The sequence below is a fragment of the Barbatula barbatula genome (assembly GCF_947034865.1).
Source record: "Barbatula barbatula genome assembly, chromosome: 1".
Classification (NCBI taxonomy): Eukaryota; Metazoa; Chordata; class Actinopteri; order Cypriniformes; family Nemacheilidae; genus Barbatula; species Barbatula barbatula.
Window position 1 is genome coordinate 3,812,898 of NC_136766.1, and position 12,433 is coordinate 3,825,330.

Here is a 12,433-nt window from a genome sequence, read left to right on the forward strand (position 1 = left end):
CAGTATTCTACACCACTTTGTGCTACTTCAAGTGTGTTAACATTGAAAAATGCAAACATATGAAGCACATGACAAGTACCAAGAAAAAGCACTTTTCATCCGAGTGGAATGTTGAACACTTTCTGCATCGTTTGCAGCTGGCTAAATAAATGTATTTTTAGGTTCGTACTTTGAAATATTCCTCTTGCTTGGCATTCCTCACACAAACTCTTTGGTTGAACGAAGGGTTATAAACAAACACTAGCGATCAACCAGGGCAAGATGCTTACATGCACTCGACATACACTTTTATTCCTTACGAAAGCATCGCAAGTACAAGACATTTTCTTAGATTGTTACACACCTGAATCAATGCCGTTTCTCTTTGGATTCCATAAAGGATTTGCAGAAAACAGATATAAATTGTATCAAGATGGCTAAACTAAATACACATTATTCATTTATTTTGTATCTAATCTTTGTGGGGCATCTACTCATCTCCTACGTCTTATTCTGGCTCCAGAAGGGCTGCCACAAAATATTCAACTAAACAGTGGAATGAGGAAAGCGTAAATCAATTTAAGCAAAATACAATTTCAACATCATCAGTCTGAGCATGAGAAAATGTGACTTCCAAAAGAAAGACAAAGCTCAAACTAGAAATGGCAAGAAGAAACACATATTTGAACTGATAATCATATGGCAATATTTATGTCTTCACACACTAACGTTGAAAAAAATGTAAATAGATGAGAGGGACCAGTTTGCAAAAGAAAAGGTGTCGATACACCTTAATAAGATAGCTGAAAGAGAGAGTGGCAGTTTTGTCAATATGACTACTAGATAATCAAAAAAATATATAAAATGTAGAAGGGATACAGCTACGGCCGGAAGTGATGCAAAATCTCCTCATATAATAACAATAAATCATTTAGCTAACGCCGACACCTACCCAACCCTAAACTTAACTAACAATAATAAAAAAATATAGTGATTAACTGTTGTCAGCTTGACAAAAATGATACGGTATTGAAGTGAGCATGCCCAGTGGAGGTAGCTGTATCCCTTCTAGCCACAACAAGGGGTGCGGTCCGTTCCACATTTTGATGCCCTTTCCTCGCAAACTTTTTTTTACATTTTATTTTATTATTGCTTAAAACAATATACAGATAATAACAGTCAACAACAGAGCTTAAACACAAAGGGGTCATGTAACTTATGCATATTGATATATTATATTATGAGAATCACATGACACTGAAAAAAAGGAAAAGAATTACAAACAGATAATGTTCTTAAGGCCTTTTTGTTCAAAACTCGTTTAAAAAATGTGAGAAAAAGAGGTTTCACATTTAAATATTTAGATTTATGAATATGATACTTTGCTAGTAACAAGATCAGATTAATTACATAAAATGATTGATTATAATCTACAAAGCCCAGGACCACATCCTTCCAATACAACACACATTCATTATAGACATCAGACTTAATGAAACATAAAACATCTTGCCAAAACATTTCAGTAAATGGACAATATACCAAAAAAGAGTTGTCGTTTTTATCTTCTATTGGTCTCGCCTTTTCCCGTGACGCGAATTCGGAGGTCAGAGTTCACCAAACTTTTTTTTATTCCAGTTGACAAGAATAACAATCGATTTAAAGTAGTTCACCAAACTTAACTTGAACTTTGCTACGCAACGAAATATCGTTGGACGGGCTTGCGTTTGTCGCATTCGCATGCGTGTAAATGGAAGTCAATGGGGGAAAAGTCAAGTGTGACCGAGGCTTTAAGCCCGATTCACATTTTTCACACCTATATAGAGAACAGAATTTTCCTGGGGGGTTAGCCAGACAGTCAAGTACACACGATTTAAAGGGACAATTTACCGTTCTTGTTTTTATAGATTAAATACTTTGGTGATGAGCTCTGAATATATATTTGAACATTGTTAGCCGTACTGCTTCACACAGGAAATTAACAACGCCACAAATATCTTTTCTGAACACAAATGCATCATGTTTTGTACAGACTTTTATAGATTGTCTGTGCTTTCTCTGTCAGCAATTACAGTTCTAATGGTCATGGATTGGTGAAGACGGACTCTAAATGCCAAGAAAAAGCAGTTTGTCTTGCACTCTGTCTATGAGGCAGCTGCTTTACCACTACAAGCCTTGCTTGAACTGTATCAAATGATTGTTTATTCTCTCCGTATACAGCTCTTATCATTATTGTATAGTTTGTCAACTGTCTGCATTCTGTAACAGGCATCAGGACCCTTTTGGATTAGGCTACCCTGTCCAAAGAGGTCCAATACGACCTGCATCTTTATGTGTGAGGGTTTTAGATTCAACTGAGTCTGATTCACATTTTTCTTCATCTTCAAAATGCAAATATCAAGTGCCATCTGTCAATTCAAGTGCAGAACATATGCAGCACTTTCCCTGAAAGTACATCAGTCTCTTCATTAAAGAGAATGTCTTGAAGGCTTTTTACATTAGTCATGTGTTTAACATAACATAGAATGAGCTTCACAACTCCTTCAGCTCAGCCCTTGACACCAATAGCACGCTTGCCACAATTTCCGTCATCACTTTATTATGATTGATCATACATTTTATTTCTGAATTATAAACAAGTTCAAAATGACCACAAGTAAATGAAGAATTTCACTTTATTTGTTTCTTGTCATTTCTTTGCTTTACACATTATCAGTGATGTTTTACAAGTGATAAACATCAGCAAATAGCTCACAGCTTATGGAGGAGAAAAAGCTTGCTGGGTGACGACTGGATGTGGCGAAGTGAAAAAAAATACACACATTCTTATAAACCTTGACAGATTAACTATTTATATATAATCAAAACAGTATTGTTTACTCTTCAAATGGAAATCAACCTTCAAACGTTATTCCGAACAATATAAGTTATTTAGATATATTTACATTACATAAGCACAGCACACGTATTGAAATCAAAAATGATAAAAAATACAATAAGAATGCAATTAACTTTAGTGTGCAACACACCCAGAGAAACAGAAAATCAAAAGTGAACATAAATACGTTTTACGTATTAATAAGTTTCTGTTAAAACCTAGAAACACTAGACTAAGATAAAAACCGGACCACTTAGTGGGCATTTTTGCATTCAGTATTAAAAGGGTTTCCACTATGAAATACAATATTTCAACTGAACAATTTCCCTGAGAGCACTTGACACTGGAGTACTGATGGTGATCATTGGTTTTGGAGTATTCTCAAAGTATTCCCATTTAAAGAGCAGTGAGGAATCTGCCATCTGAGCGGAGTACACAGCATCAAAGATGTCACTCTGTTCCTCGGTGAACATGTTCTTCCAGTCTCCAATTTTACCTTATGAAAACATTTGAAAGTTCAGATTAACTACAAACGTGAAATAGTTTGAGGTTTCACTTAAAAATTAAGTTGTACCGTATATGAAGATGTTTTTGAGACATACCTTTCCTCATGAACTTGCCCTTGCTGTGGTCCATGATCTCTTGCGGGATGAGTGTGTAGTTCACCATGATGTTCTCCTTCATGGAATTGAAGCTGCAGTATTTTTGAGCACTTTTCAGCTCTTCCTGAGTTAAAGAGCACTGCAGGAAACGGCTTACTTTCTCAAGAGACCCACGAAGATCCTGAACAAATTAAAATGTCACTTTAACACATTTGTACTGAAGCACAGCTTCATGCTTAGACCGTGTATTTCTCTGTCTGGTGACCACGTGAATGACTTTGCTGTATGCTTACCTGCCACATTTCTTCATATGTGATGTAAAGAGAGTTCTGAAAATTCTGTGCGTGATCGGTCCAGCCCTTCACATGATCAAACCAAGAGCCGTAATGCACTGATGGAAAATACGGCGTCATTATTTTTTTATACAATAAGTGTATGCGTGTGTGTACAGATTTCTTAAAAATGGCTGCTGATGGATATCAACTAACCTGTACCCTTCAGAAAGTCACTCAGAAACTCAGAGAACGTGCCCGGGTCTGGCAGAAAGTTTGCCATATTGTGAAAGTGATAATAGGACACAGCCACATCTTTGGGATTTCTGGCCACATACACAACCTTAGAAAGAACAGATAGATATTTATTATCTGCATGAAAGTCGAACAATAGATTTGGTCAATTTGAGGTTTGCTCATCTGTTCACCTTTGCTTTGGAGTCTCGTAGGGCCGGTGCCAGTATGTGGTAAGGCAGGTGTGTGGTAATGATTCGGGGTCCTTTGGACGCTTGCAGAATTTGATTGCAGTAGTACTGCTCAAGCCAAGGGGCACGCGACCAGTTGGGCTGAGACCGAGATAAAGTCGTGTCTCCTTTATTGAAAACCAGTGTGATGATTTCCTGCATCCACGTGGTTCCTATAAGCCACAAGTAAATTTCAACCTCAGAAATATGGCAAATGAATACAATATATTTGTAAAAACATAAATGCTAAAACTCATAAATAATCTTTATGTACAACATAACACTCCTTACCTGATTTTGGGTAGGTGACAATTACAGTATCCGTGTCCTGAAACTTGAAGTTGGCAGCATAATTCAGAGAGTCCTGGGTGTGCATGTGCCCTGGAAACTTGATGTTATGATAGGTTTCAGTGCCATCTAGACGAGCCATGTCTGTATTGGTGTCTGTGAAATGAAGAGAGAGAGCAGATGGTCTGATGGTCTGATGATCTGATGAACTGTCAGCTTATATAGGAAGAGCAAAAACCACAAAGCAATTCATAGTAGAAAGGGGAATTACTGAATAGGCACGGGCTCCAAAATTACCTGAGAAACCTGTTCGGTTTGTGACCTCAAGAGAAAAATTCCAGCTCAAAGGCGCCGCCATGCCAAAGAAACGTTTCTATTTCCATTCTTTTTTTCTATTCAAGTTTTCTGCAATTCAAAACCAACGGTCATAACACTTTTGCTTTTAATAAGACCCAATGTTATAACCACACAGTCTCACAGATATTCGTGGCACAACGAAGTGTCACTCGGCACAACTTTTAATCGAATGTACTTGAAGCATCTTTCCTACAGCATATGTATATATATATATATGCGTAATCTGATGGGAATACGTACCTGGTGAGGTGGCTCATTCATGTGAATTCCTATTTTCATTTATTATGAATTGACTATGTCCATGTGACGTAAGGGTTGGGGCGGAGTTAGGGTGGGCATCAATTGTCGCAATCCCACTTTGTAAAAATAATGCGTTTTAGCAAAATTTGCCTTGCGCCTGTGATTTTAGGGTATTGAAAGCCGTCTGACAAGAAAAAAGTCGAGCTAAGTGCTGCAAAAGAGGAGGAATCAATAGATCAACATTTCGAGCACAAACTTGTGTTCTGTAAAGCAGCTTTGACAAGATACGATTGTGAAAAGCACTATTTCATTTAAGCTGTCGTTTTACAACGAAAATACATATTTTCTAAGAAAATGTTGATCTTATCCAAACGCAATCTGGTTGCATAGACATCGTAGTGTTAAGATTTTGTTGTTGTCGTGAAAAAAATGTCAAGCTCAAAGTTCTATCATTGCACCAACCCACAGCAGCAAATAGCACTGAAAAAGGACCTGTCAACCAACACACAACGCCAAGGATAAAGAGCCACGGTCAAACCAAATCTGCATCTTGTCGAGCCATCTAACAAAGCCACAAAAACAAATGGGGTGAAAAAACACAAAACACGCTTGAAATGGAATCTTTACCATGCCTAAGCCCACTCTGTCCTGTAAAGTAATAAATATACATTATCAGATGTTCAAGCTATAGCACAACTGATGCATAGTTTGAGAAAACAGGAAGCAGTAGAAAAAATATTGTTAGAAATGCTCTACATTTGCTTGAGCGATCATCAGGTCAAAGATGAGCACACAGACCTACGCACAACATTAACACAGCAAAGCGCAGTGTCAGGGGACCGGTTATGGAATAAATTTGTTTGGTCAGATACTAATGGTTCCTTTTACAAATTAAACAAAGTGATAACCTAGTCAGTTATGAAAAGTCTCGAAATGATTGAACTAAACCTAAAATGTCAACATCTCTATAACGTGCATATCATGCACCAGGCACATTGCATAATATCCTTTCTGGTTACTAAAGAAACACCATTGCAGACAATATTCTTGCGACTGCTTGTCGTGCCAAGATGGACTTTAAACGAGATCACAAAAACTGTCATTTTTTATAGGGACTGTCGTTTTTATAGCAACACCTTATCTTTTCACACATCATTAAAAGAATTACAAGCCTAAATTATACATTAACTTAATTTCCGTGAACACATCATCATGATGTGAACTTAAGCCCTGACACGAGCCTGTGGCCTTACTGTATCTGTACACACAGACAGAGATAGATATACAACCACCTGTGGATATTAAAGAGGAAATAAATGATCATTATTTAAAGGACAAACTTCGTAGTAAAGGACACAAGGCGATGATGACGATGACATTGATCAAGACTGTGTGTTTGATTCTGTGGGCTTCGACAGTCCACTCCACTGCAAATGAACTGAAGGAACGTGCGCTTAAACTGATGGCTGAAGCCCCACTAATAGATGGGTAAGATATCTCTCTGTCTGTCAAAATATTAGACAATAATGGGTAAAACCATGTTCTGTAAACAATAGATTAATGTATTATTATAAATAATGTTGGCCTGAAAAGTCTTTGAAAACTTAAGCCACTGATAAATGTAAGGATAGTATTTTATAGCTTAAACAACATGTAAATATTATCTGCATTTACACATACATTGAGTGTTTCAATACTTTTTTGGTACCACAGTTCGCACAAGAGGATACTGCCGTTCAAAGAGATGCAGAAGTGTGCTACATCTGTAAAGAAATATGTATATATACTTTTCATGTACTTCTTTTCACTTGAAATTTTCACTTGTGTGTATTTGACTTAAACTGACAGAAAAGTCTAAATGGCCTGTTTTACTCAATATTTGTTTGAGATGTTTTTGATCCTTAAAGGTACAGGTATATTTTCAGAATAAAAATCAAGACAAAAATAGGAACATAGTATTTAAAAGTGCAATAGTAATACATTTACTTGTAATCCAAGTTCCTTAAAAAACTGGGGTTTTGCTTTTCAAAAATACTAGAAAATACGCATTTTATACGAAAGTATACGTTTGGACAGGCCACGTGCATGCAATGAAATAGAACAGAGATACTGTTTGTAGAGGTCACAAAGTCTCATATTATCTAAAGGTTAATGTGCTGGTTGTAATGGTCTATTTGCCATAACATTCTCATAACACAGACACAATGACCTGCCCTGGCAGCTGAGGAACAAGTTTAATAATCAACTCGACGCAGTCGACCTGTACATGCTCGACTCTACTCACACCAACATCCCGAAAATTAAAGAAGGACGCCTCTCAGCACAGGTACAAGAACACATGCATACAAAACTCAGGTACGCCCCGGTCAGTCTAACTGCATTGTGTTTGTTTTTGTGATGCAGTTTTGGGCCGCTTATGTAGCATGTGACACGCAATATAAAGATGCAGTCAGACAGACCCTGGAACAGATTGATGTGATCCACAGGATGTGCCAGAAATATCCAGATGTTTTCACATTTGCTACCAGCAGTCAAGGTAAGGTGCGGTGGAAAGGGGGAATACACGTAGCAACCAACACAGAATACCCTAGCAACCATATAGAAACGCCCTACAACACTAAAACGTGACTTCTGGAAATTGCAAATCTGTACATTTTGTACATTTTACGTCTGTGATGGTTAAATTTAGAGCTGCATGGTGCTTTTAGGTTGTTGTTCTTTTCCCTAAATAATCACAGCCTGTATGACTCACATTGCACAACTTTATAAGAATTAGACACCACATATAGTTTTCAATTTCAGTGACGTCAAGTTAGATTACACAGTAGAAATTGTGCATGACGATACATTGTTACACCCTAAACCATGATCTCTTTATTTTGTCATTGCAGATATAGAGCAGGCTTTTGCCCAGAATAAAACAGCTTGTTTGATTGGCGTTGAGGGCGGGCACTCAATAGACAGCAGTCTGGCCACACTGCGCACCATGTACCAGCTGGGCGTTCGATACCTCACGCTTACACATAGCTGCAACACACCATGGTGAGTGACTTCATCTGTATACTTGCATCACCGTACAGCAACTAAAAGGAAATTAGAAAAGAAGTGCGCACCGGTTGGTCCTGCAGGGCGAGGAAATTACAACTAAGTCATCATGATTTCATCATCCTGGAATTCAGACAGACTCCTTGATGCAAGTTCATCTGCCTTTCCCTTAACACACCCAGACGACAGTGACAGCCGTTAACGTACAAACACCCGAGCCACTGGAATGGGCAGGGAATTTCCAGCCTCAGCCCTCATCCACATTCAAACCCGGTTCCCAGAAACACACGGGGAATATGAAATTTAATATAAGTCAGGGTTCCAAAGAAATAACAAGTCACAATAGTGCGTGAGACCATCAGATTGGAGAAGGGGGATTCATTTTATTTCAAAGCCCAATTATTTATTTACCACATGTTGTTCTCACTTCCTTCTAGGGTGGACAACTGGCTGGTGGATACAGGATCTGAGCCTGCGGTGCATAATGGTTTGTCTGATTTTGGCAAGGTTAGCCTCACTTTACACAAAATACAGATATGTTTATGTCAGCTCTTTTTCACGGTATAATTACTACTTGCAAAATGTGTCAACATAAGCATACACACAAAATACTGCTCAATTCAACGCGATCAAAAATATAAAATATCCCTGCTAGGAAATCAGCAAGGCAAAATAATGCATCATGTTACATTACCTTTACATTAAAACGAATTAATTTAATTGCTTTACATCACGAAAGACCAAACCCAGTGTTATTTTCAAACCAATGCTTCTCTCTCTCACATTAAACGTCTTTATTTCAGTTCCACAAACTTGGTTTGATATTCTGTTATATCAAATGACTTCCATATGTCTGTTTTATGTGTCCCGACACCTTGTATATTTCAACTACCCAATAGAAATGATTAACATAAAGCATTCAAATGTTATCTTTAACTTCTATCTTTAACTTGGAGGTTAATGAAGGTCAACCTACAGTGCGTTGACCTCGATTGGACCTTTATGTCTGTGGTAAACAAATTCATTTATTCGCTCAGCAAGTGATCTTGGAAATGAACCGTATTGGAATGTTGGTTGATCTGGCTCACGTGTCCGAGAAGGTCATGAAGCAGGTTCTGGAGATCTCCAAAGCCCCGGTTATCTTCAGCCATTCCTCTGCCTACAGCATCTGTCCTCACAAGAGAAATGTTCCTGATGACGTTCTTCTGCAAGTGGTGAGTCCATAATCCCTTTTACAACCTCCAGAGGTCCTTATGTTACATAAAAACAGACTTCATTAAATCACGTACTGTCATAGTCATAAAAAAGTGTCTATATCTATGACGGCTGTAAAAGATAAAGCATGCCCTTCAAGGAGAACATTTTGGTTTATAAAGACCTAATAAAACAGACATGTGCATAATCACTTATGTAACTACGGAGGCAGTTAGTGATGGGATTATCAGATGTGAAAGATTAACAACAGGGTTTAACCCTTGTGTGGTGTTTGGGCCTGTGGGATCTGTTTTCAATGTTTATGTTTAATATGAAAAATTGCTGAGTATCAAAAACTTTTCAAGAGTTTGCCCTGACCTTGAAATTTGACATTTTTAACACAAAGTCATAAAACAGAACATCAGTGATCATCAGTGACGCCTGTTCATCAGAACTCGCAGAGGTTAACCAGCAATACTTGAGAAACTGAATTTCACTTTGCAAAGAGAAGTGAGATTTACGTGGTGCGTGAGCAGCAGTTTAACAAAGCTTATTATTATTTATGCTCCATGTTAATATAACTACACAGCAAGCAGTTTTATTATGGCTTTAACAGTGAGTCAAATAAACTTCTGACCCTAAGGGTTTGAAAAATGGCTGTTGATATGAGATGGCAATAAAAAAGGCCCAATAATATCATACAGACAAAGGGCAGATGTTATATCTTAAAACCATGGTACACATTTATGGCACTTGCGAGTTTGATTAAAAACCTGTATGTGACTTTTTCTTCTGTGGAACATAAAGAAGAGAATTGTCTCAGTTCTGTTCTTTAAAATATCTTCTTTTGTGTTCTAAAGAAAATCATATTTGGAATGTCATGAGGATGACTAAATGACAGAATTTTCATTTTGGGGTGAACCATCCCTTTATTTTCTGTGATGTTTCTTGTTTCAGAAAAACAAGACTGGCATTGTCATGATCAATTTTTATAATGATTACGTCACCTGCCAAAAAACAGCTAACCTCTCTCACGTAGCTGGTGAGTATCTCCTCACGTGCCCTTGATCTGACCATCCTTGATTACGCAAAACATGGATTGGAATTGACATTTTACATATGAAATGCAGATCACTTTGACCATATCAAGAAAGTGGCCGGCTCTAGTATCATTGGATTTGGAGGAGATTATGATGGAGTCCCAAGGTAACCAGACTGATAAAATAATATCAAGTCTACTCTGCAGCTCAAGGGTTCAAAGTGTGTAATGCTTAGACTGCTTTATGACAGAAAAACAAGTCTACTTATGATCAAAATAAACCATGCATGTTTGTCATAGAGTACCAGATGGTCTGGAGGACGTGTCAAAGTATCCTAACCTTGTGGCGGAACTTCTTAGGCGTGGCTGGACAGATGATGACATCAAAAACGCTCTGGGGAAGAACCTGTTGAGGGTGTTCAAAGAAGTTGAGAGGGTATGGATACACAAAAACATTCATGCAACAAATCAACATTCAGTATATAGCTATTTCTAAAAACGTTCATTCATGTTCCAACAGGTCAGAGACACCCTGAAGGATCTTAAACCAGATGATTTTCCTATTCCTCTTAAGGATGTCCAAAACCCCTGCAGGACGGATTACGGATATCCAGATAAAACTAGTTCAGCCTGTGCACACTCTTTATATCCACTGGTATTGGTTCTGACACTGCTAAACAAGTTACTATAATCAACCCGTTATTTATGATTTTATCATATGTATATTAAGTGAACACAATATCAATGATCATGATTATGGTTCAACATCGGTATATCGTAACATCCCAAATTCAGATCAGAAAACATTAGCCTTCAAAGATTTAAGTGTATTGCTTTTTGAGTCATTTAAAAAGTGAAATACTGTACATTTTCATTGTAAGATTAAAGGTTTAAATAAAACAGGAAGTATCTCCTATTCAACATCAAAGAACAGTCCTGGAATTGAACGGGTTTTCTTTAAATGCTGCGGTCTGTCAATCAAATGTCACTGATTAATAGGGGTTGTTTCATCATGGTAAACAATACTGACATATAATGACACTGTTGTATTTGTAGCCTCAGGACTCCCCTGACAATGACATGGAAAAGGTTTTGTGTTTGACAGTCTGTTGCATGCAAAACCGGTTCCCATCGCTCCGATCATTCACTTGCCAAATTAAATATCCTCAGAGCAAACACAACATTGTTTGTTGAGCACTTACGTGAAAAACAAGACTGTCACTTTTGCACCTGATGAAGGGAGAGTTCAACCATTTCCTCACCTTTGAGTTGTTCCAAACTGTATACATGTATATTTGTTCTGATGAACACAGAGAAAGATGTTTGGAAGAATGCGTTTAACCAAACAGTTCTTGGCCACCAATGGAAATTTTCCACCGTAGGAACATTTACATTTTTTTGATCTGTTTAATACATTTACATTTACATTTAGTCATTTAGCAGACGCTTTTATCCAAAGCGACTTACAGATGAGGAAACATTGGAAGCAATTATAACAACATAGGCAACAAAATACATAAGTGCATCAAACTAGTCCATTAAAGCCTAGTATACAAAGCTAAGAATAGTCAGGTTAGTAATTATTATTTATTCATTTAATTTTTATTTTTTTATTTTTTTTTTATAAAAAAGGAAAGGTAAGAGAATTAGGATAAATCAATCAGCGACGTGTTGACGGAAGAGATGCGTTTTTAGGCGTTTTTTAAAGATGGCAACCGAGTCTGCTGATCTTGTAGCAGCTGGTAGATCATTCCACCAATGTGGAACAGATCCAGAGAAGGTACGGGAGAGTGACTTTTTTACTTTTTGGGATGGTACCACTAGTCGTTGTTCCTTTGCAGACCGCAGTGATCTGGCAGGAACATAGATCTGCATTAGCGAGTGGAGATACGATGGTGCAGATCCGGTGTTGGTCTTGTAGGCCAGGAGCATAGCTTTGAACTTTATGCGGGCGGCAACAGGGAGCCAGTGTAACCTGATGAAGAGCGGAGTTACATGCGCTCTCTTCGGTTCATTGAAGGCCACTCTTGCCGCCGCATTCTGGATCATCTGGAGAGGTTTGATTGTGCAAGCAG

At 37.8% G+C, this 12,433-nt stretch overlaps 2 protein-coding genes across 2 annotated transcripts; one reads left to right on the forward strand and one right to left on the reverse strand.

The window, feature by feature from the left end:
• Positions 1 to 2,564: 2,564 nt before the first annotated feature.
• Positions 2,565 to 4,974, reverse strand: sult5a1 (sulfotransferase family 5A, member 1). The gene is made up of 7 exons (XM_079453295.1): positions 4,781 to 4,974; positions 4,487 to 4,639; positions 4,160 to 4,368; positions 3,948 to 4,074; positions 3,753 to 3,850; positions 3,460 to 3,640; positions 2,565 to 3,353 (listed from the first exon to the last, which is right to left on the reverse strand). The coding sequence occupies exons 1-7, from the start codon at positions 4,839 to 4,841 to the stop codon at positions 3,151 to 3,153; spliced, it is 1,032 nt and encodes a 343-aa protein (XP_079309421.1). The 5' UTR covers positions 4,842 to 4,974; the 3' UTR covers positions 2,565 to 3,150.
• A 1,137-nt stretch (positions 4,975 to 6,111) lies between these two features.
• dpep1 (dipeptidase 1) lies at positions 6,112 to 11,531 on the forward strand. The gene is made up of 10 exons (XM_079453317.1): positions 6,112 to 6,568; positions 7,280 to 7,406; positions 7,484 to 7,616; positions 7,972 to 8,122; positions 8,563 to 8,632; positions 9,163 to 9,339; positions 10,277 to 10,361; positions 10,450 to 10,525; positions 10,659 to 10,794; positions 10,879 to 11,531. Exons 1-10 carry the CDS (start codon positions 6,444 to 6,446, stop codon positions 11,047 to 11,049), a joined length of 1,251 nt encoding a protein of 416 aa, XP_079309443.1. The 5' UTR covers positions 6,112 to 6,443; the 3' UTR covers positions 11,050 to 11,531.
• The last annotated feature ends 902 nt before the right edge of the window (positions 11,532 to 12,433 follow it).